The 23,889-nt window shown below is 40.3% G+C and overlaps 3 protein-coding genes across 4 annotated transcripts; all 3 read left to right on the plus strand.

The window, feature by feature from the left end:
- Positions 1-2,939: 2,939 nt before the first annotated feature.
- Positions 2,940-9,026, plus strand: LOC138411279 (CMRF35-like molecule 3). 2 transcript variants are annotated; one of them, XM_069530841.1, is made up of 7 exons: positions 2,940-2,977; positions 3,341-3,670; positions 4,651-4,974; positions 5,947-6,027; positions 6,112-6,228; positions 6,299-6,378; positions 7,595-9,026. In XM_069530841.1, exons 1-7 carry the CDS (start codon positions 2,950-2,952, stop codon positions 7,787-7,789), a joined length of 1,155 nt encoding a protein of 384 aa, XP_069386942.1. In that variant the 5' UTR covers positions 2,940-2,949; the 3' UTR covers positions 7,790-9,026. The 2 variants fall into 2 exon arrangements, with proteins under 2 accessions (XP_069386942.1, XP_069386943.1); XM_069530842.1 differs by lacking the exon at positions 6,299-6,378 and having other exon boundaries at positions 2,950-2,977; positions 7,595-7,732.
- Positions 9,027-10,013: 987 nt separating this feature from the next.
- On the plus strand, positions 10,014-15,390 carry tekt4 (tektin 4). The gene is made up of 7 exons (XM_020083963.2): positions 10,014-10,666; positions 11,380-11,450; positions 11,555-11,698; positions 12,965-13,051; positions 14,419-14,554; positions 14,633-14,787; positions 14,892-15,390. Exons 1-7 carry the CDS (start codon positions 10,145-10,147, stop codon positions 15,103-15,105), a joined length of 1,329 nt encoding a protein of 442 aa, XP_019939522.2. The 5' UTR covers positions 10,014-10,144; the 3' UTR covers positions 15,106-15,390.
- Positions 15,391-16,312: 922 nt separating this feature from the next.
- On the plus strand, positions 16,313-21,597 carry LOC109627263 (dead end protein 1-like). Its single transcript, XM_020083741.2, has 5 exons — positions 16,313-16,423; positions 18,215-18,320; positions 18,841-19,166; positions 19,950-20,082; positions 20,964-21,597. Exons 1-5 carry the CDS (start codon positions 16,409-16,411, stop codon positions 21,368-21,370), a joined length of 987 nt encoding a protein of 328 aa, XP_019939300.1. The 5' UTR covers positions 16,313-16,408; the 3' UTR covers positions 21,371-21,597.
- Positions 21,598-23,889: the final 2,292 nt, after the last annotated feature.

The raw sequence follows: 23,889 nt of genomic DNA on the forward strand, positions 1-23,889 counted from the left end.
TCTCCCTCCTCCTGCCATCAGGCAGTCGTGTGTGCGCGATGCTTTCCCTCTTCCTCAGGAAGAACAAGAATGGAAGGAATGTCCCCTCCCACACACACACTTGTACACACACACCTCCCTCTGCAGAGACAAACCTTGTGTGCTGTGTTACATATTGATATCACTCATCCTTTACTACTGTGCAGCATCATACAGTGAATTTTGAGCATGAAGTAATTTTTTTGTCTCATGTCTGGAGCACATAAAGTGAAAGGTTTACACAGCATGGCTGCAAACAAACCATCAAGCACTTTGGAACACTTTCAGGGACCCTCAAGCTATTTACTACTGCACTCCCATAAATCTTGAGGTACTCACAAGTGATAGATTTAAAGAAGAATGGTCAGAGGTGAAGCAGTAGAGCCTGTGATGTTCTGACATTTAGACCCATGAACCAAACGACAGAATTCTTCACTTCCCATGGTGCAGATAAATTCTGTGTTTCTCAGTGCACCCTGCATCTTTCAAAACTCATACCTCTAGTTTGTAACACTGGCTTTAGAGTTTGCAAAGCTATAGCACTTCATTTGTTAATGTAAATGTTTCCGCATGCTAAAAAGCTCATGAATATACAGCCAGTATACATATGACTGAGTAGAGAAGAGAGTGACATGTAGAGGGAAACGTTAACACGTAGCTCGAGGCTTAAGACAGACTTTAAGACATGACAGGGCCACCTATATATAACTGCACCCTCCTTCCCTTTATTTACTAAGGACTGAATGTGTGTGTGTTTGTCTTGGGTTGCAGTTTGAGACGCCCCCAGTACACGCTCCCGGCACACTGCTTATATGAAATCAGACCACACTGCAGAAACCCAGCCCGCTCACAGCAACACCCAACATCCCCCTGGTAACCCACGCTGGCAACAGCCCAGCTCGCCTTGGCATCCTCGCTAATTCGGGACACACTTATCCCTGTGCACAGGGGTCTTAATGTCAACCTTTCAGTGTGAGAGTGGGTGAGATATGGAAAGCGTTTGTGCTGCAGTATGCGACAGGCACAGCTGAGCGGTCAGCTGGAGTCGAGGGAATGGCTGAGCTCAGGGGAAAAAAACACACAGGCATGCTTTCACCCATATATACCACCACTGGCATTTTATAATGCAGTGGTTAGGGTGGGGTCAGTAGTTTTTTTAATGGTGGCACAATGTCTGTTTTTACATGGGATATAGTATATATATATACATTAAATCTACTCTCTATATGGAGGTTTATGCCCAGGTATACTAACATTCAACAAATTACATAAAACATATATGCACACACGCTTATACAGTCTATATTTTTAACCCCTTAAATGAAAATTAGAATTGTATCTGCTCTATATCATAAATTTATGACAAGCAAACATTTGACTAAATATGAAGTTTACACAAATCAACTTGTGAGCTAACTTGAGCGATGGTAGCAGTATGAATGTCACACTTAGCTTAGTTACTGATATTCATTCACTTTTCTCTGTACATGTGTATGAGAAACATAGAGCCAGCATGGAGCCAGCAGGCAGTATGTTTTGAAAAGAAACAGGGTAAAACAGCCAATCAAAAAAATGTGGCACTAGAAACTGAATTTGAAACATTTCTATCTTAAAATCTTAATTTGAATTAAATATAAAAGCTCTGTGTATGTTTTCTACACTGAGGCAATTTAAATAGGAAGCAAAGTTATTTTAATATGAAGGAAATGGTCTGGGAAAAACTAGTATGAAGTATTGTAAATTCCAATCTGGTTCAATACAAATTTCTCTCCACCAACCTGAGCAGGGCGTGCCGAGCTTGGCTTGCAACCAAAATAATACAGATATTTATCACTGTCTCATGGCTTCTTGTGCCGCACGTCGTTTCCTAAGTTCATGTTTTACTGAATGGTTAGTCATCAGTCTGTCTAACTCAAACTCTAACTCGTAAAAAGTCAACACTAAAGCTGTCTTCAGACATGAACACAGGATAATGTCCAAAAAAAGACACTGCCACCGGCCCTTATTACCAAAAGCTCTTGAATCTCCTTGTCTTTGTCGGCATTCTCTATGGCTCCTCTTTTTCAACATCAGATGTTGTATTCTTTATGTTCAATGATTTTTGTTTGTACATCAGCTGTAGTGTTACATGGACTCACTCAGACATTTTGGGGTTGGCGGGAAAAGTTACAGAAAATGTGTTGTCAGGAGCAATTGCCTCAGATATCTGCATTCTCACAGCCTTCAGTGCATGTCTGAAAGCTGCTGAACAGGAAGCTTCATCTGACCTGAAGTGTTAAAAAAAAGTTATTGTTTGTTAAGTGCTGGTGGTTTTAGCCACAGCCCCACACACAGTATGCCTTACTCTGGCACACAGCCTTTATTTGTAACTCTGCTTTGGAGACTTTCACTGTCTGAAAAGCTTCCATTTTTAATGTGTCTCATCATTAAACCATCAGATCACCAACAGATAAACCCTTCCTTTTACATTGTTGTAATTATACTTTAATAATTGAAGTACAGAGGCTCACTTGTTGAAGTATAATTCAGCTTCATTTGTTCACATCTTCACTTGCTTGGCAGTAGCCTCCTGAAGTGACATTTTTCAATGTACATGTACAAATGCAGATGAGTTGTACTTCATTCAGGGACCAGATGGTGAGTTTTTTTTCTTCGTATTTTACTGACATAAGACAAACCTCATCCTCCTTTTACAAATTAAGATCAGAAAATAAATACAACAATTTATTCCGTCCAAATCTTTTCCCAAGACACAACATATATTCGTCAAAACAGATACAACTGTGTGACACATTCAAGTTGATAAAACATGGGTGGTCTGAATATAGGAGTTTGAGGGTTTGCACTCCCTGATGTTACATCCTGTGGGTTTGACGTGTTCTTTAACACACACTGTTGCGACACCTTCTGTTTCTGTCACTTAACGTGAAGATGTGGAGCCTGCTGTTCATCCTCTGCAGTAAGTTCTTCAATTTAATTAAGTCAATACATCTGTTTAATTAGCCTTCTCCAGAATGTGTCACCTTCATATTGGTCTTGGTCATTTCATTGTAACCCTGCAACACTAGTTGCATTTAGTTTAGTTCAGTTAAGTTTTTTTTTTATTAGTTTTTTTTTGGTAAAATAAAAAGCATTTGTTGACTATCACAAAATAGATATCATGAACATGGTTAGTAACAAAAAACTTGACATAAACATTCAGGAACATACATGTACTGTTTCATTTTCAATCTGAAAAGGAGCATTTGCATTTTTGTTGACTTTCCATAAAAAGAATAAAGACGACCATCATTTGACATTTCATGTTGTCTTTTCTTTGCAGTTGCACTTAGCTGTGGGATTAGGGCAGAAGTGGTGATCCGTGTGTCTGGATATGAAAAGGCAGATATTTATATGTCCTGCCCCTATGACAAGGATTATAAGTCAAATAAGAAATACCTGTGCAGAAACAACTGTGGCAACGGTGACGTTCTTATTACGACGACAGACAAAAAGAGTGACAAGTACTCTGCCTACGATGACAAGAAGGAAAGAGTCTTCAGAGCGAAAATATCTGATCTGAGCTCAAAGGATGCTGGGTCGTACTGGTGTGGGGTGACCAAGACTGGAATCGATCACTACCCTGCTAGAGTAGAACTGAAAGTTGTGCCAGGTAAACAAAGCACTCATTTCATTATATTTATTAGGACCATTTTGATTAATTGCAACTGGTTGTCCTCGTAATTTATCACATGAACAAGTAGACTTTGTTACAGTGTGAAATGTTCATCATTGAGGACAGTTCTGAGGTACATGTACTTCTTTGTGACTTATTACATCTACAGTACAGTATTTTGACTTCAGTTTATTTATCTGACATATTTAGTCATTACAAATTCTAAAATAAAAATGCTTAATATTGTATTACCATTCCTTATTTTACTAGTGCTGCATCTACAAATTAGATTATTCCAGTACTGTCAATTCAGTATTTTGTTTATCTTTAGACTGGTAACAATAATCCAACATTGTGACTGGCAGTTCTGTCTCAGTTTAATAACTTGTATGCTTTTACTACATTTAGTTAATGGTAACCTATATTTTACTTAAAACTTTACTTAAAGGTCCAGTGTGTAAGATTAAGGTGAAAATAATATTTGGCAGAAATTGAATATAAAATAATCCTAGTGATGTTTTCACTGGTGTGTTTCATCTAAATTGTATGAATTGTTGTTTTGTTTACCATAGAATGGGCCCTTTATATTTAAAAACTTTATATTTACATGGAGGGGGTCCTCTCTGTGGAGGCTGCCATGTTTTTACTGTCATCAACTTCCCCTCTAATGAGAAGGAAGATTAATTAATGAATAGTTCTTATTAAAATTGAAGGCTACTCCAGGTTGTCTTTCATGTTTGGAAGAAGAGGTTGAGGAGAGGGATATTCAGCTGCAACATGCAACTTCACCACTAGATGTCACTACATTCTACACACTGAACCTTTAAACTTTTATACTATGTGTTTGCCCTATACTTGCTTAGTTTGTCATTTGCCTGATACCTTGCTGCTGACTTTCAATAAAGTGCATCTCTCTCTCTCTCTCTCTCTCTCTCTCTCTCTCTCTCTCTCTATCTCTCTCTTCTCCTCATTAACAGACAGCTGCTGTGATCAGAGCACCAACTTTCAAAGTCATGAGACAGGCTCAGTGTCTATCAGTTGTGAGTATGACTCTAAATACCAAAACAACCTGAAGTATTTCTGCAGAGGAGCCCAACCCTCCACGTGTCTGCAGCAGGCACTGATCATGTCGAACAGCTCCCGAGACACCAGACAGTTCACACTTACTGACGACCAGGCATCGAGGATATTCACAGTGACCATTACTCGTTTGACCCTCAAAGATGCTGGGCGGTACCTTTGTGGAATCCATAAAAACGCCAACCTGGATGTTTTCTCTGCTATTGAGCTGGAAGTGGAAGGTGAGAGGCCACACTTCAGCCTCATAGTACTGTCACCACTTACAAGAAAACAAATTCTTAGACAAGCAGCAGTGTGAATCATCTCAAATGTCAGAATCCAACAAATCTATTTGACGTGTTCTCTGACTTTTTACTTTAGCCCATGTCCCTCTACTAACATAGAGGAGGCAGGGTTTATGACCCTGCCTCCTCTCCAGTCTGTATATTGTGTCATGTGGATAACTTAACAAAATTTGGTACCTGTTAAATCATCAAATAGGGGTGTGCCTAGAGATCGATCTGTTGGTTTGCATGAGGGTGGAGTCAAGTCAGCCCCTGATGCTCAGACCTTATGCTGTAGGTCATTTCTAAGAGTTTAAACGTAATGACCCAGTGGTTCAGTTAGCTTAGGCCTGTATCATGTCACCATGATGTTTGGATTTAATCCTTCTTTGTCCTTCCATCCATTATCTACACCTTTTATCCTTTGAGGGTTGAGGGGGGTTGGAGCCAATTCCAGCTGACATTTGACAAGAGGCGGGGTTCACCCTGGACAGGTTAAGAGCATATTGCTGGACCAACATATAGAGACAAATCATTTAACATTCACACTAACATTCAAACCTACAGTCAATTTAGAGTCTCCAATTAATATTTTAGAGTCTTCAATGTCTGACAGTGGGAGGAAACCGGAGTACCCAGAGAAAACCTGACCAAACACGGGGAGAACATGCAAAACAATCCAGGATTTGAACTGGGAACCTTCTTGCAACAGTGCTAAGGCGACAGTGCTAACGACTGCAGTAAAATAACTGCTTTTAGACCCCATCATGAAAATATTGCAGTGTTTTCACAAATTTCATGCTGGATATGTCAGAGGTCCTAAAACGATCCTTTCTTTTTTGGGACCTTTAATGTCAAAAATAAATAAATAAATAAATATTATGGCAGTCTATCCAAAAACAAGAACGTATACTAAGAATTTGTTTATAGTCTTTCAGACCACATCTTTCACCTCCACCATCGTTGTGGAAACCGTCAGATCACAAACAGACCCTAGCGAACCTCGCACAGGTAAGTGAGTGTGTGTGTGTCTAAACATGCTGTTAGTACTTCCACTGCCATTTTCATTGTGACTTTTATTGTTTCTTTTTTTAGACGCTTCTCTCCTTTCCCCTCTGGTTTTAATTTCCATTGTGGTCGCTGTGCTGATGCCACCCATACTGATATCTGCCCTGATCATAGTTTATAAATGCAAATGTGACAGAGCACAAGGTATGTTTTACACACAAATACACACATGCAACATACACATGCATGCAAACTAATATAATCATCTCTTTAGTTGATTTGGCAGGAGATGGAGTCAACAGGAGCAGAAACACAGTTAATACAGCAGATGCAGAGGAAGTGATACTTGAACAGGTATTATGTAAGGAATGAAAAGTCTGAAGCCTCACGAGTCAACACAATGTTCTTTACAATTCACATTAGGAGCAATGGGAAGATCAACTTAATTAGTGGGGCTGAGTTTGTTTCTTATGGCATGTAAATGACTGTGGGATCATCAAAATCAAAAGGGTTTAATGTGTTCAGAAAATGTAACTGCAGTTTGCCTTTTAGATTATTTTGTGTACAAATTAGATAAAATGGACATCAAATCTTCACATAGCGCAACCATCAGGTCAAAAATATGATTTTTCTGAATTCCCACCAGCCCTGCATGTATTTTGTGTTAAGTGACTATGGTAGCACACAAAAAGGCAACAACAAGCTAATGAACACTGTTAGCGTTGTACCTGCCAAACATCAATGTTAGCCTTTTCACTGTTAGTATTTTATCATGCTAATGTTGGTAATCAGCTAAAAGTACCTCCTGAGTAAAGCTCCTTGAATGTAATTTAAAGATGGACTACCTGACTGCTCCCAGAAGTGAAGCCAAAGTCCCCTGATCGCACCCTGGTGGCTGGTTGCGGTATAGGTCATAAACCCTGCCTCCTCTATGTTAGTAGAGGGACATGGGCTAAAGTAAAAAGTCAGAGAACACGTCAAATAGATTTGTTGGATTCTGACATTTTAGATGATTCACACTGCTGCTTGTCTAAGAATTTGTTTTCTTGTAAGTTGGTTTGGATTAGTTATTTGATGTAATAAAAACAGGGTAAAATGTGATGATGACAGCAGAGACTGACTCAGGATCGGTCGTGGGCATGTGTCTGCAGGATCTCAATACTGCAGCTCCAAATGATGTCTTTGGTGCAAGATGGCAGCGTTTATATTCAGAATATCTTGGCTTCATTATTGGGTAGTGGGAGGAAATGGAGACATGACCTCCATCCTTATATACCGTCTATGATACAGCCTCACAGTGGCGCTAGCACGGCTGCAGTCTTGTTACCTGACAGTGATGCGAGATAAAAGGTCAGGGAGGTCAACAAAACTGTTTTCAATCATTTTCATTAGCAATCTGACCTGTAGATGACAGGATGTGTTGAATTGACTATTAATGTTCAGCTCTCTGGCAAATATATATAGTTTTTAATGCTTAGTGATCTGTTAATTTTGAAATGTGTGTATAATAACTGGGGTGTCCCCAGCAGTGATTGTGTGAGTTAATTCTAACGTGATTTTTTTTTTTTAGATTTATGAAAATTCAGACAATGGAGTGTACCCAAAGCAGAAGACCTCCAAAGAGCTGAGCACCTGTCACCAATTTGATGTTATCAGTGGAGACCAACAAGACTCTGTGTATGAAAATGTCGCTGTAACAGATAACCTCTACTGCAATCAAATTGAAGTGATTGCTATGAGGGCCAGAGATGAAAGTAATGTGTAAAGTAATGAGCTGCCATCCTGAATCTGCAAAGATAAAGCACAAGGATTCCGTGGAAGAAGTCAAGTCAGTGTATTGATACGTGTGATGAAGAGGGAGAAGAGGAAAGAAAGGCTTCATGTGTCATTATTAGAATTATGCATTTATATATTATAGTCTTTTAGAGTGGTAATGTTTCATGGTTCTAGAAAATTTAAGTGCGGTTTCACAAGGAGACGTGCATGTGTTATCTACTGCGTGCCCCTGAAAACGATAAAACCTGCTGTTGGAAAGAGGAACTGAGGTTCTTTTATCATTTGCAAAGCTTATTCACACATATTTTAGTCGTAATGTTTATCCCTTATCTGTATTTTTTTGAGTTTACACTGTTGTTAGTATGAAGAAGCATTTCATACTTTCATATCAGCAGCATCAGTTTGTCAGCTGGAAATTCTGCTTTTTCTCAGTAAAGTGAAGACATGGAGCCAAAACCTGCTGTTCATCTTCTGCATTGAGCTATATGCATTGTATTGTGATCAGTATAAGAGTAAAGTAGAGGAGCTTCAAAAGCTTTTGTTCGTTTTCTATAATGATGTTCTGAGAATATAATTTTTTTCAAGAGACCTGGATGGTGGAGTGTAAGCAAAATGTCTGTGGCTGCAGGAGTCAAACTGAATTCACATGTAGTAATTTAATAATAAGTCCTCTTGGTTTGATTAAGTATTACGTTTAGCACCACATTGTTGTGTTTTGTTGTCTCTATGTTAGACATATTTACATTTCTTTGTCATTTGGGCTTTTGCATGTATTTTTCATATTATCTTTTTTTAAATACTGTACGATCCCACGTGGCCACCAAGTGGTCATAATGCAGAACGGCACAGACAGTTCACATGTTGTACTGATAAATCTCATATTCTCTCCATGACACCTTAATATTTGGTGAATACTTTTCCTGTATGTTTGCAATCAGCAGATAATGAAGAGGACAGCAACAAACGCACATGCCGGCTACTAACTACATTTTATTTTGTTTCCCTCTGTAGTAGTTGGAGTGAACCCCATGAGTTATTATTATTGATGTTTTAATTTACAAAAATAATCTCTTTATTCTTTTGGGCAGAGGGTTAGGGTTAGGGTTACCCCCTCCCCAACCCACCCTCATGACAGCACATAGTGACACAGTATAATTTATATAATTACATGTATATAACTTTAGCTAGAGAAAATGTGTTTATATTCATATAATAAACAGATTGGTGATACTGATGTATACCTGTAAACAAAACAACAAAAGTAAATGTATTGAAATATAAGGGGGGTATTGTCCCTGCATTCAGTCTCGTCCCACATTGAGATCTGTCCACTGAAAAAGTGGTAGCCATGAGATTGCATTATGTTAGTTAAAGGCAAAAATATTAAAGTCATGCAACTTAATGAACTTGTATTAGAATAACAAAAATACAGTGAATTGGGAAATATTTAAAAAAGATATGTGGGATCAATAAATATTAAAGCATATGCCTAAATATAAACCCAAATATATATAACATTTGACCTATCAACCTTATATCATATATGTAGAATTTAAATAACAGGTTCAATTGATTCATCCATTTTATAACATAATTAGAGTGAAATAATTCTAGTTTGTTGACAGGTTCCACACAAATTAACTTCATACATATTTCTGTCAGTTCTTTTGTTCACCAACACAGGAACAGCAGCAGTGATTAGTTGCTGCCCTGAATATAATAAACCATATACATTTAGTTGACAACATTGTGGCGCAGCATCGTCCAACACGAGCAGATGAAACGGCTTGATTCATACATACATCCAAACTAAACACCCCTTCTAGTTTGACATTATGGTCCGGTCTACCATGGAGGATAAAAATTGAGAGCACACTGTCTGAAACTGTGTCATTTAAGGATTTAAAGGTCTCCCTCCTGAATGTTTCTAGAACTGGACACAGCCAGATCATAAGAGCCAGAGTGCATGGTGGGAGTTTGCATCGGCTGCACACATGGTCTGCATCTGGATTGATCCTATGGCTAATTTATAATTTAGTTGAGCTGGTGTGAGACCATACACTGAATAAATCCATGTAGCACACAGGGTTGCTGAGTTTATTAGAATACTGTTGAACATATTGTGTGTGTTACACTTGTTCAATGGCTGTAATTGAATCTGCATCAGCTCATTGGGTCTCAGGTCACCTGAGCCAAGGATCCTGCCCACATGTGTAACCAGGCAACAGGAAACAAACACAGGCCACAGTTTGCTGCAGCATCACTGAGGCCTCAATCTGCTGTAATGATCAACTGATCAGTTTTAAAGACGTTCTCCCTCCAGGCTGATTCAGCTGTCAGAGACATGATTTCCGAGCTTTTAGTGTCACGGCCTCACTGTGACAGCAGGGCTGTGGCTGTGGGGCTCCCGGAGAAGGAGCCTCCTGTGAGGGTCCTGCAGCCGTCCTCAGGCTCCCCTACAGCTGGGTACCGCTCTGCGAAATACACCCCGGGCGAGTGGTTCTCCAACTACCACAGCATCCTGCAACAGGCCGGCACCGACCGCCTCCAGGCCCGGAGCGTCCAGCGAGAGTCCAAAAGTCTGCACCAGGACACCGAGGCGGCCACTCTGCACACCCAGGCCGAAGGGACGCGTCTGCTGGGGGAGAGACTCCAAGACATCCACCACTGGAGGTCAGAGCTGCAGCGGCACATCGAGCAGCTGCAGGCCGACACTCAGTCTCTGGTGGCGGTGAAGACGAGGCTGGAGAAGGCGCTGGACGCCACCGAGACTCCGTACATCATCTCCACCGATAATCTGACCTGCAGGACGAGGAGACTGGGACCAGACCTGGTCCGAGACTCTGTGGAGGAGCAGCTGTTAAAGGTGGTCATAAACACTTCAAGTTAAGGGATCAGATGGGATGTTGTTCTTCTTCTAGCTCTTCTTCTTCTAGTTCTTCTTCTAGTTCTTCTTCTAGTTCTTCTTCTTATTGTTATTATATTCATGAAATAGACTACCACTTAACTGTAGTATAAATTAGACCTATTTTCTTTTAATCTTTCTTTTCTATTTATTTTATTTCCCAGAAAGCAGATATAAGCAAATAAGTAAACATTAAAATACACATCACACATTAATATAAGATTCACCTCATAATTAAACATTGAAAACACTTCTGAAATGTGGGTTTTGAGTATTAAGGTTGAATGATCAAATTGTGAAGGTGCCCATATATATAAAACATTTGATGGTTCCAGTTCGTCAGAACTGGCTCATTTTATAGTACATTTAATACATTTGGTTTTAGGACTAGTGATATCAAGATATCAACTCAAGCTCTGAAAAATGATGGTGAGATTTTTTTTCTGACCAAATGATTGATTGTTTTATCAAGAGAATATTCAGCACATAAATCAATACTAAAAATAATTATCAATCATTAGATGCAGCCCTAACAAATTATAATTTTGCCTATATGTTCTTACAGTTGTATTAATGGGATCAAGTGTCCATACTGTATTCAGTGTAAGAGTAAAGTGACACCAGCAGAGGGCTCAGCATGTCACTAACCAGAAGCATGGCTGTGGGTTTTGCAGGAAGTGGACCTGATCAGGAGCGTCCAGGCTCTTCTGAAGAGAACCACAGCTCAGGTTGTGACTCAGATCAAGTGAGTTTACAGTCCTGTTTCGCAGAAGTCAAACTGCCTCACATACCTCAATTATGAAGTGTCCCCTTTATTTTGATGTGTGTGTGTTTGTGTGTCTGTATCAGGATGAACAGAGAGGCCAAGCAGACGTTAGAGTTGGACTGGTCTGATAAGTATGAGGCCTACGACCTGGATGACCACTGTGGAAGATACAGTAACATGAGTCCAGATACAAAGCACCACCCCAGCTCAGCCACGGTGCAGGACCAGTGAGTGTGTGTGTGTGTGTGTGTGTGTGTGTGTGTGTGCAGAGGCGTTGCAACAAGGTAGATTAAGCAGGCAACTTCCTGGGTGTACGAGCTGATAGGTGGCCCCAGAGAACAGTCGATCCACAGCAACGACAATTTTGTGAGGACTCTTCAATTCTATTATTGGCTTATCACAGGAGACTGCAACAACACTAAACCCCATAAGGAGACACTAGCTTTCTGCATAACACCCAGGACGCATTGGATCTATTTCATTATATCAGGTTAGAGCCCACACATGCTCTTCTAGAGAGTCAGGATCGACCATTTCTCCTCATGCTGTGTGGCTTGCAACAAAAAAGAAAGTGAAATTAATCTGTTGAATATGTCACATACATAAATATTCGCAACACAACTATACCTCTTTCAAAGTAAAAGCACTCAAGCATTTGTGTTGACTGAATCCTTGAATTTTTTTTACAAGGCTTTAATTATTTTATTATTAACTAAATGCTTTTTAAACCAAAAATGAAATTTAATTCATTATCTACTCACCACTATGACGGAGGGATTGGTGAAGTGTTTGAGTCCACAAAACACTTTTAGAGTCTCAGAGGTAAACAGCGTTGCAGCCAAATCCAATACAACTGAGGGAACTGGTGACCACTTCCTCAAATGAATAAAAACAACAGTAAAAAACTGCCTCCATACTGCTCCTGTGGTGTCATCTGGGTATCAGTAAGCCCTCGATATGCTGTCATTTACACCGTGCTTTCAGTCTGTTTGCTGTGATCCTCCTCTGGAGCCTTGTTTGCGTGTGGATACCCCAGAAACTCCAAATGTGTTTAGTTGACACCCATCCCTCCATCCATATGGTGGTGAGTGAATTTTCACTTTTGGGTGAACTATCCCTTTAACCCCTTTTCTGTCAAAACAATGAGTTAATTAGCTGTATGGCATTATATCAAAATTCTTTTATTTATGACTATTTTCAGAGGCAAACCCTATGTAACACATAGTGCTGGTAGGTCTTCAGCAGACTTACTACCAAACACACCCAGTGAGGCGGAGGCGTGAAGCTTTGTAGTTTTAGAGGTTTGGTTGAAGACTAAAGAGTCTATCATGTATCATGTTTTTCTTGGGGGTTTTTCCCTGGTCCCTTTAGTCTCGAGCCCCAAAACTCCCTTTAAACGCTCCTAAATACATGAAGTGATATTACCTGCAAATGAAAACCTGTTCTTATAACCCTTATGATTAATGCACAATCTACCCTCTGGTCTTCTGCAGGGTGTGTAACCACACAGCATGGTCTAAGTTCACACAGGACAACCTGAGCAGAGCCATGCAGGAGGAGCAGGCCTCGAGCAGCCTCAGGTCAGAGAGCAGCGTGTGTGTTCGGACTGTGTTTGAGCCTCCACACAGACTCAAAGTGACACTGTGGCACATTCATGAATATTACCCATAGCTGTTTTTACAGTGGATATAAAAAGTCTACACACCCCTGTTAAAGTGCCAGGTTGTTGTGATGTAAATATAAAAATGTTTTAAGAGGAAAAAATAAAAACCTGAAAATAACCTGGTTGTACACATATGCACACCCTTAAACTAATACTTTGTTGAAGCACCTTTTGAGTTTATGACAGCATCCAGTCTTTTTGGGTAGGAGTCCATCAGCATTGCACATATTGACTTGGCAATCTTTGCCCACTCTTCCTTGCAAATCACATGATGAGGATTAAGGTCTGGGCTCTGGCTAGGCCATTCCAAAGCTTTAATCTACTTCTGGTGAAGCCATTCAGTCAAAATTGTGCCATTTCATGGGGGCGTGGCCTGGCCTGGCCAGAAACTGAAATGCTATTTTTATTGACATTTTAATGTGTTTTTGTTGAATCTGTTTGTCTGATTTTATGTTGTACTGGTGAGCCAAAGACAATTTTCCACCCTTGGTGGACAATAAAGTTCTATTCATTCGAACAAACTAAAGACTAAAGTCTCAGTTCCAGCTGAAGAAGAAACAACGTTAAAGCACGATGTTGCCACCGCCATGCTCCACCGTGGGTTTGCTGTTCTTTGGTGAAGTGCAGTGTTGTTTTTGATCCAATCATACCTTTTGGAATTATGGCCAAAAAGTTCAAGCCTGGTCTCATCAGACCATAACACATGCTTTTGGAGACTTGATGCAAAAGCCGTGCTTGGATGTTTTTTATTGTAAGAGAAGGCTTCCATCCTGCCACCCTACCCCAGAGTCCAGACATATGAAGAGTACGTGTGATTGTTGTCACATGTAGTACACAACCCGTGCTTGGCAGAAATCCCTGCTGCAGACCTCTTGGCACTCTTTGTGCCATATTTTGTCCACTTGTTGATGACTGTGTTCCATGTGCTGTAAGATACAACTGAGGATAGTCAGGACTCAAACAACTGACCTTTATTTGGGGTTAATCAGTGTTTCATTCATGGCAGGTGTGTGCTGACTGCTAGTTTGAATGTGATTGGTTAACTCTGAACATATCCAAAACCCCAATTATAAAAGGGTGTGCATGCTTAGGAAACTACATTATTATAGTTTTTACTTTTTTTCCCCCTGAAAGATTTCAGTTGAATTGTGCAGATTATAGGTCAAATTAACGGTGGAAAAAGTTCAGAAATGATTTATCGTGGTCTAATTTTTTTCCATCACAAAAAACTTTTTTTTTTAACAGAGGTGTGTAGACTTTTTATATCCACTGTGTGCATCTCAGAAAGCTGGTGGAGCGAGTGCTGCTGGACACCACTGAAGATCTGAGGGTCCAGTGCTCCACTGTGGACCGAGCCTTCAGCCAGCGCTGTGTGGAGCTGAATGAGGCCAAGACCCAGCTGGAGATGAAGCTCGCAGAGGTAGACACAGACACACAGAATGATTGATTGGTCGATTGATAGATTATCTGTTGTATGATCGTGTGTGTGTCTGTACAGGTCCTGGAGCAGATCGGGGCTCAGGAGAGGAACATCGTTGCTCTACAACAGGCCATCCACAATAAAGAGGCTCCACTGAGAGTAGCTCAGTCCAGACTCTACGTACGCTCCATCAGACCCCACATGGAGCTCTGCAGGGACGAACCCCAGCTCAGGTACACACACACACACATACATACACATGCACACACCTACAAATCAGTATGTACTGTATCTCCTTTTGTTTCTCCATCCCCTCATTCGCTGCCTGTGTCTGTAGTTTGGAGGAGGAGGTGAGGCAGATTGATGCCACTGTGGCGTCTCTGCACCAGCAGCTGAGCGAGGCCAGAGGCTCCCTGTCCAAGCTGGAGGAGTCTCGCATGGCCCTTGAGAAGGACATGAACTGCAAAACCCACTCGCTGTTCATCGAGAGGGACAAGTGCATGACTCAGCGTAAACGATACCCAACAGTCTCCACACTGTCAGGATACTGACGATAGCGACGATTCAGCTTTAGCTGAAAATGTAAAACATTTTCTGTTTTGTTTTTTGTTTTGCTGTGTTTTTAGAATTAAATATTATTAGATTTTTTAAAAAAAGGAAAATCTTAAGGATAGCACATATTTTGATTATACTGTATTTTTGTTTAGCATAATTAGAGAATTTCTTCTGCAGAAGGAAAAAAGAAAAGATGTTTTCATAAATATGATACATAATATTGCTTCATCACATTATATGCATCCATTGGTGTAATGTAGAAAATAAAACTCACTATGTCACGCTATTGTTTTTTTTTTTTATTCATTCACATTTACAAAAGTATCATATACATTGCTCATAAAGAGTTAGTCATGAATGTAACGTTGGACCACAGGATAATTTTGACCATAATTTGGTACAAATGTGACCTCAAAACACAAAGGTTGACCAGACTCCTGTTTCTTTAGTTGACATACAGTTGTTTTTCTGCTGCTGTAATGTTTTACAAGCGGAGTTAACATCCATGTCTCAGTGAGGCTGTTGGTGCAAACACTCAGTTGTATAGAATCTTTTCTTTGTTCACAGATTAAAATTTACAATAATAATAAATAAACAATACGTACAGTTCATGATCAGGTTTAGTTAGTTATTGCACTATTAGAGGATCAGTTATCACATATGCGCAATTAACTACTAAAGGAACTAAAGGTCATGCATGTGCATCTATCAGCGAAACTGTCAGTTGGTCCAATTGTCCACAACCTTGCTAAAAATGTTTGTCATTTTAAAAGAATCATCTTATCTACACGCAAAACCCTTCAAACTCTAGAGGGCCTGAGCGTAAGGAAGACATACCATCCCATGGGGGGTGAAAGGGATATATATATATATGTTTATACATTTAATATACATACCATCCAAAAAAATAATTTTCAATACAAAATAAGAAATAGTTGCCCCCTCTATTTTCTTGTCTTTCATTTATACTTGGGTTGCATAAACGTTTTTAACATAATAAATGTATTTTATTATATTATATCATATATATATATTGTATTATTTGAATATAATATAATATTTATGGATCTACATCACTGATTATTTAGTTGTACTGTCACTTGAGCTGTTTATTTTCTGTTTTGAGCAAATGTTTGAAAGAATTGTTTATATGCAAGTTTGTAAATAAAGTTGTTAAAAAAATGGGCGGGTCACTAGCACGAGCTGAGCTGGTAGAGGGAGGAGCTCTCGCCTGATTGGTGCACACGGAGCAGTCCTGCACCAGCCTCTTAATTACTTGTCTCATCCTAATTCAACGACATGGGCTCCGAGGCGGTGAGTTAGTACTTAAGACTTTGACTTAAGTCAATGTTTGACTGTAGACGCTTTCTGTTTACAGAACTTTTTCCTGTCTTCATCGGTACTTTTACTTCGTCCTCCACTGTGGGGGTTGAGGGTTCACTGTCCTGCGTGTTAGCAGGTTTCACACGAAGGACACACCTGGGACCAGGTGGCACATGCAGGGCCAGAGGATGTGTTCAGTGAACTGTGTTCCACGTTTGAATAACAACGAACAAGTCTTGACAGAAACACACTTTACACAATATGTTTGGTTTTCTCTTCATTTAAGTTTAGATACAACTGTTAACTGTTTGCACAACTTCCATATATATATGTCAAGTTGACAACCTTTTACTTTTACTTAACCTCCATAATCTCAGTTGCTCATACTCAATGGATGACTGGATGTATACATTTCTAGATGGATCTATCTTTCTTACTACATTTGATATTTAGTCACATTTCTGTGCAAAGCGTTTATATTCATGTTACTAAGTGTTTTTTATTATTGAATTTAAAATGTGCATATAAGAGGCTAATTGAAAAATGTGAGTAGTTATAAGCTAAGTTTTAACAAAGTTAAACAATAGTTACTTTGGAGAAAGGAAAGAAAAAAACTGCTCCCCAAAGCTCAACCAGGTGTGTGGGGAAAACTGGACGGAGCTATTAATCAACATGGAGTCTGATAAATGTCCAGGTGATGAATCAGCATCAGCTTGCACAGAAGCCTACTTGTAAGAAATGTAAAACTAATCTGAAGTCAAAATGAAGTGAAATCATCAAACCTCTGTAGCCTATGAGAGCTGTCGCTTTTCATTTGAAATTCAAATGTGGAGGGAAAAGTATTCTCGTTGTAACGACCTGTGAGATTTCACCAAAGCATCCAGGGAGTGGCTTGTGAAAGTAATTTGGTTCTACACTGTACACCGCGAAGTAACGCTTTTGTTGTAAGGCTGTTTGTGAACTTTGTGGTCTGTGGGCTCACCTGTTAGCTTTCAACCCAAGTAAGGAAGAGGCACCACAGACAAGCAGAGCGACACCATCCTCATCTGACTGAATGAATTGCATGTCATGTTGAATTCAAGTTTTTGAAAAAGTTACAGCCCTGGACTCATCTGCTGCAGACTATTGAACATAAGGCGATAGTCACAAATGCAGGCGACTGATAATCACCTGTCGAGGGAATTACAAATCACAGCTTGCTGAATGTGAACAGAGCAAGATGTGAATCAGTCGTGTGGTCTGTATTCTGTTCGAGGTTGTGCTGGTGGTTGCTGGACGATTGGTTTTCATGTTCAACATAACGAACTGGCTGTCTTGACGCAGCCAATATCAGGGTCTCCTCCATCTTGAAAACTACTGCTAATGCCAGCCAAGTCAAGACAACCACACAAATGTTATTGCTTTTGGTTGAGGCTGTGACGTCGCTAGTCAAGGTTCAACAAAGTAAAGAGACCAGAAAATTGAATCAGTTTCCATCCCTGAAGATCTGAAAAAAGCATTAAATTATCACGTTACACTGCATGACAATATAACACTGACTGAAGACCAAGGTGAAGTCTAGTTTCACATCCCAGTAAACATGCTATATTTGACATAACACAGGTGTTTAGGTACATTGACTTTTAAAATTTGCTCAATTGGTACTTTTACACTTAGAACTGCCAGTTATACATGCCTTGAATAAGTGGGTTAAAACTGTGTAACAATGATTTTATTCAAATTATCTCTCATGTTAGTTGCAAAGTAGTTAATTGTTCCCACTTGTCTTTTCTTTCCTGTCAGGTGCTGAATCTTGAGCGGGTGCAGGCCCTGGAAACCTGGTTGGAAACAACCAGTGTAAAACTGACTCAAGTAAATGGCCAGAGGAAGTACGGGGGACCACCTGAGGGTGAGAGAGACCGCTGCTGCTCCATTTTACACAAGATTACTGCGGACAAGACAAGATTCTCATTGTGTTGTGAGAGTGAAGTTAAAATCTTGTGCTATGGTCACAATAGAGGGGAAAACGATGCCTCAATATTTACTTAAATAAAAGGGATATTATCCTTTGTATATTGCGTAGGATTTTTTCAACTTTTTTTAAAAATTTCTCTGAGAATAACTCATGGATCTTGAGGGAGAAAAATGGGGCATGTTTAAGGGATTGATATTTATGTTTACAAATTGGTGCGGCCCCCCTAAAATCCAGATCTGATCAATTTAAGTGTGGTTCCTGTGGGGACTGTGGTGGAGGTACGTGCTGCACTCGGTGCCATTCTAGATGTTGATATTTTCTATAATAAGAATAAAAAAAGATCACAAAACTCAGGCTTTATCCTTTAATGAAGATTTAAGCCAACAAAGTAAGAACTTGACCTGATGAGACCATGTGACAGATCACTTCTCTCTTCTGTCTGTTTTGGTGACAGTGTGGAACGGCCCCACCCCAGGAGCCCGCTGCGAGGTCTTCATCAGCCAGATCCCGCGGGACACCTACGAGGACCTGCTGATCCCCCTGTTCAGCTCCGTGGGTCCACTCTGGGAGTTCAGGCTCATGATGAACTTCAGCGGACAGAACCGCGGCTTCGCGTACGCCAAATATGGCTCGCAGAGTGTAGCCGCTGATGCGATCCGTCTGCTGAACGGCCAAGTGCTGGAGTCCGGGTCCTGCCTCAGTGTTCGCCGCAGCACAGAGAAGAGACACCTCTGTATTGACAACCTGCCGGTCACCAGCAGGCAAGAGGACTTACTGCAGGTACAACAGCACTGTAGCTTGTCTAAGTGATTATATGATGGGAACTTAGACTCAGCAACCAGTTCATAACCATGAATTTTTACCAGAACTGTAGATTAAATATTAGAAAATCTAAATTTCACAATCTTAAGCTTACTAACAGGACAGTCAAAGTCAGCTTTATTGTCAATTTCTTCACATATACCAGACTTACAAAGGACCATGACAGGAGCTAATTCTTCCTGCAATCCTACGCACACTATCCAACTTATAACATTTTAACTTGGCAGATGTGTGCATTTTTATTGCATTTTTTTCCACCTCACTTCTTAAGCCTGAGATTCAGCTTGAGCAATACAAATGGGGAAGTGAGCAGATTGAAAATAAATGAAAAAAACAAATCAATGAAACCTCGTCTGTCCCAAGACCATTCCCAAGGTCTTGCTGCTGGCTCACTTGACAAGGGGGACTAGACAGAAAACCCAAAACCAAACCACAATTCCCTCCCACAAGAAGAGCAGCTAATTGGCCACTGCTACTCTCATTTAACAATTATTCAAATATGCACTAATTAAAGTCTAAACGTGACATGACTGAACTCTAAACTACCTGGTACACCAATCTACTTTCCTACATACTTCCCAGCAATAATGCAGGTGTGAAATAGATAATACATTTTAAATGTCACTCACATTCAAGATTCAAAATGGTCCTAGCAGTTTAATGACATCATTTTGAAATGGCATTTTTGCAACATAACAAAGTTAGCATTGCCTGTAATGCTGCAACTCTCTGTGTGTGCAGGTACTGCGTGTGCTCACCGATGGGGTGGAGAGAGTGAGTCTGATGACCCGAGCTGGTGTAGAGGGGGTGTCAGCTAAAGTGACCTTCTCATCTCACCAGGCTGCTTCTATGGCCAAGAAGATGCTGGTGGAAGGTTGGTGATCGGCTGATGCATGCGATCAGTGAATTGCTGTAAATATGGTTCCACTTGTAGCGTCACCCTCACTTATAATTAAGAATCTATTTGACATAATTACACCTTCACTCTGGAAACAGCCAGAGGCAGGAGGTACTGTTTTAAGGATGTCTGTCCCATGTATGTCTGTTCATCCGTCCCACGATATCTGAAGAATGTTTTGAGGGAATTTCTTAAAATATGGTACAAACGTGACCTCATGTTCTAGTGAATGTGATATTTCTTACATCTAGCACAAACATTCACCTGGACTCAAGGATGGGCTGATTAGAATGTGGAGGTCAAGATCCATTAGATTTGCCAACTAATCCAGATTCATGCTAAAATTGAACAGGGTCTTTCCTGAAACATACCACATCCTTCCACCAAGTTTGAAGATAATTCATCCAGTAGTTTCTGCGTAATCCTACTAACAGATAAACAAACACTGATAAAAACTTAATTTGACCTCTTTGGCAAAGACATCAAGTTCTAACAAATGAGAGCAAATTATTGATTGGAATGGATTTGATTGCTACTCCTGGACTACATCACTGACATACATTGACTCAATGTTCTTTGCTTCATGTTTGGCACCTCCACCTCCAAATCTAAGGATTTGATCAATCTTCCAGTCCCAGGAAGTCTCAGTCGTGCTGCCTATCAAAACTTAGTGAAACTACAAAATGTGTTTTAAACGACATTACTCATGGTCTTGAATGGACCCTTTCAAAACAGGCCACAGATGTACTGCACACAGGAGTCACAATATTAAAACCTGTTATCTGCTAATGTGGCAGATCTGTGTATTGCTGTGATCCACACTGTACTTCTGTACTTCCTCATTTTTCTTTATCCAGCATTCAAGAAGCAGTTTTCACTGTCCGTCTCAGTCAAGTGGGAGTTAATGGTGAAGCCGAGCCCAGACAAGCCTATGCCTTCAAAGAAACCTTCAAAGAGCCCCCCCGAGAAGAACCCCCCAGTGAAGCCGCCATGCCACATCCTAAATTCTCCACGGCCCTGCTCTGTCCTTCCTCCTCGTTTGGCCCACCACCATCCATCCTTCCCCCCAGGTTTCTGCAGCACAGTGGGAGGACCCACTAACCCGCTGCACCCTCACCTTTCCTACTACTCCACTTTCTACTCCCAGCAGCAGCTGGTGTCTGCAGCCTCCCCAGTGATGCTCCTGCATGAGGCATGCGAGGCGACTGTGGCTGGCCAGCCGCTCTCAAGTCGACCTCCCTCTATGATGACAGGATTACTGTGAAATAGAAAAACACTTATTGTTCTGAGTGAAGTTCTCCAGCCGTGTGGATTTCTGGAGGCCGGTTCTGGATGTTGACATGTGTTTCATGTCTGCTCAGATCTGACTGAGTTATGACCATTTTGACAGAATTTGTAGAAGTCAGATATTTAATGTTTTGCTACATAAGTAAATGTCTACCAGTTGTGTTTTGTTGTGACATTTTCTAAAATAAAGATTCCCAAAAGAGACGTCATCTGTCTTGTCTTTTATTATAACATTTGTAAATTGCGTCCAAGTGTCACAGTCAGACGGGTTGCAGCAGAATGGAAGTTCGAACAGAGATTAATTTCACACTTTATATCTTTCAGAGTTGCACCTCCTCACAGACAAAGAGAGAAAGTGCATCTTTGCGTGTCCTTGGTCATGCAATTGATGGCTGTGACGTTTGCTGATAACAAGCTTGGCAGGGTTGATCCTTGCTCATGCATAATTTATACTGTACTTACACATAATGGTAAACAAGAATGTTAATTTTCTATTTCCCCCAAAGTTCAGAAGGGGAAAACATCCAAACATTTCAGCACCATCATCACTGTCCCTATCATCCTATTCAACATCATTGTGATGAGGAGTTTTATCAGAGCCCAGTCAGCAGAACATGTGGTTTATTATGTAATGTTACCATCACACAGTGGCCCATTACACCTTGTTCACTGATCCCAGGCTGGCCATAGTGGTATGTGTAATAAAAGTTGCTAAAAATGTTGTATTGTCTAGTTCCAGGATCAATCAACTCAGTGGTGACAGGTAGGCCAGATGAGCACGGACTTGTGGTTTCTGAATATGGAGCCACAGGAGGACATAGTAGACCAGGTAAGGAAAGGAGGGGAAGAAGGGGATGTTCTCACATTTGTTCTACGCAATAATAAAAACTTTTTTCTCCTACTGTGTGGTTTCCAGGGACGAGGGTTGAAGGCTTGAAGGAGGCAGTAGGGAAGATGAACGGAGTACCACTCACCTCAGATGAACCGAATTGTCCTGGATGAAAGGGATGAACCTAACGCCAGCTTCGGTGAGTCTTGTTCCACCAAGTAGTAGCAGTAAGCTCAGTTTCAAAGAGGGTTTACTGTTCCTGTGTGGCTGTTCTACTCTTTATGCATTTACTATTACATAAATGTAGAAGTTATGCAAGGAGAAATCCAATATCATCAATACAAAAAGGAACTATCTCAATTAAATAACCCATGAATAATTCAATTTGCTATTACAGATACTACTGTACTGTTACTTCAAATTATCTAACTGTGTGTGTATATAAAGTAACATTTTAAATTTTTGTTCAAATTATGAAAATGAGAAAAAGGGAAATATGTTTCACTCTTTAGACTCAAGCATGTACTTTACAACCTCTTTGATTGGTTTTAATCTGTAGTGTGTCAGTGGTGTGTCATTTAACACCATGTGGCTTTATCCAGGTTAGTACTTTATCCTTCAGGATCTAGTGTTTGTGTATTACACAGTAAAAATCAGGATATTTGCTGCTGGAGCATCAATCTAATGTTAATAATCCAGTGAACTGCTGGTATATTCTTACAACTTGTATGTGTATCTGAGTTTTCAATGTTTGCATCTTGTTTCTTTGGGCCACTTTTTTTTTAACTGTCGATTGCTTCTTCCTTTGCTTTTGTTTTGACCCCTTCAACACATTTTTTCATAATGCACGTGTTGTAAAAGTGGTTCAGGATGTTTTCTTGAGTTGGAGTGTGTTGAGCGTTTTCAGACACTCAGGCATCATTTACAAATGTTACAATGAGATGTGAGATGGTAACCTGTCCAAACTCATGTCACTGTAAAGATCTTCTGGATCACCTGATGGGAAAAAAGTGTCTTGGGTTCAAAATTATTATTTTGTTAAGAGTTCAATAATCAACATCGTGTCGGGCAGAATAAAAACAGAATGTGAAACCGGCTCAAGTGAGAGATTTACTCCACTAGAGTGAGCTCTTGAGCCTCAGTATCTTCTAACCAGTGACATCTCCTGACAGTGAGCTGGCATCTGCCCAAAATCAGCACAAAAACCTAGTGGGAATATTTTTATGTCATGTTAACAAAATTGCTCATACATCAAAATGTCTTTAATATTTATTGCACAGAGGGTAGCTGTAACTCAGGAGGTAGAGTGGCCACTAAACAGTAGTTCGGTGGTTTGATCCCCGGCTCCTCCAGTTTGCCTTTCAAAGTATCCTTGGACTGAACCCCAAATTGCCCCTGACAGCGGTTTGTGATAGTAACAGCCTTGCATTTAGAAGTGCTGAATGAATGTGTGTGTGATTGGGTGAATGCAACTTGAGCTTTAAAGCACTTTGAGGGGTCGATAAGACTAAAAAACTAAGGTGCACTCAAGTTTACAAAAACATATACATCAGAGAAGGTGATCAAAAACAGGAATTTTAAAGGTAAATTACATAAAGGGCAGCAATAGCTCAGTCCATAAGGATTTGGCTTGGGAACCGGAGGGTGGCCGGTTCAAGTCCAGCATG

The sequence above is a fragment of the Paralichthys olivaceus genome, chromosome 8 (assembly GCF_024713975.1).
Source record: "Paralichthys olivaceus isolate ysfri-2021 chromosome 8, ASM2471397v2, whole genome shotgun sequence".
Lineage (NCBI taxonomy): Eukaryota > Metazoa > Chordata > Actinopteri > Pleuronectiformes > Paralichthyidae > Paralichthys > Paralichthys olivaceus.

Bases quoted from the DNA above. Each gene is read 5' to 3' on its own strand.
- LOC138411279 (XM_069530841.1), top strand. From the start codon at position 2,950: ATGTGGAGCCTGCTGTTCATCCTCTGCA. The intron at 3,671-4,650 runs GTAAACAAAGCA...CCTCATTAACAG, and splicing joins AGAACTGAAAGTTGTGCCAG to ACAGCTGCTGTGATCAGAGC. The intron at 4,975-5,946 runs GTGAGAGGCCAC...ATTTGTTTATAG, and splicing joins TATTGAGCTGGAAGTGGAAG to TCTTTCAGACCACATCTTTC.
- tekt4 (XM_020083963.2), top strand. From the start codon at position 10,145: ATGATTTCCGAGCTTTTAGTGTCACGGCCTCACTGTGACAGCAGGGCT. The intron at 11,451-11,554 runs GTGAGTTTACAG...TGTCTGTATCAG, and splicing joins CAGGTTGTGACTCAGATCAA to GATGAACAGAGAGGCCAAGC. The intron at 14,555-14,632 runs GTAGACACAGAC...GTGTCTGTACAG, and splicing joins TGGAGATGAAGCTCGCAGAG to GTCCTGGAGCAGATCGGGGC.
- LOC109627263 (XM_020083741.2), top strand. The intron at 18,321-18,840 runs GTGAGAGAGACC...TTTTGGTGACAG, and splicing joins GTACGGGGGACCACCTGAGG to TGTGGAACGGCCCCACCCCA. The intron at 19,167-19,949 runs GTACAACAGCAC...CTGTGTGTGCAG, and splicing joins GGCAAGAGGACTTACTGCAG to GTACTGCGTGTGCTCACCGA.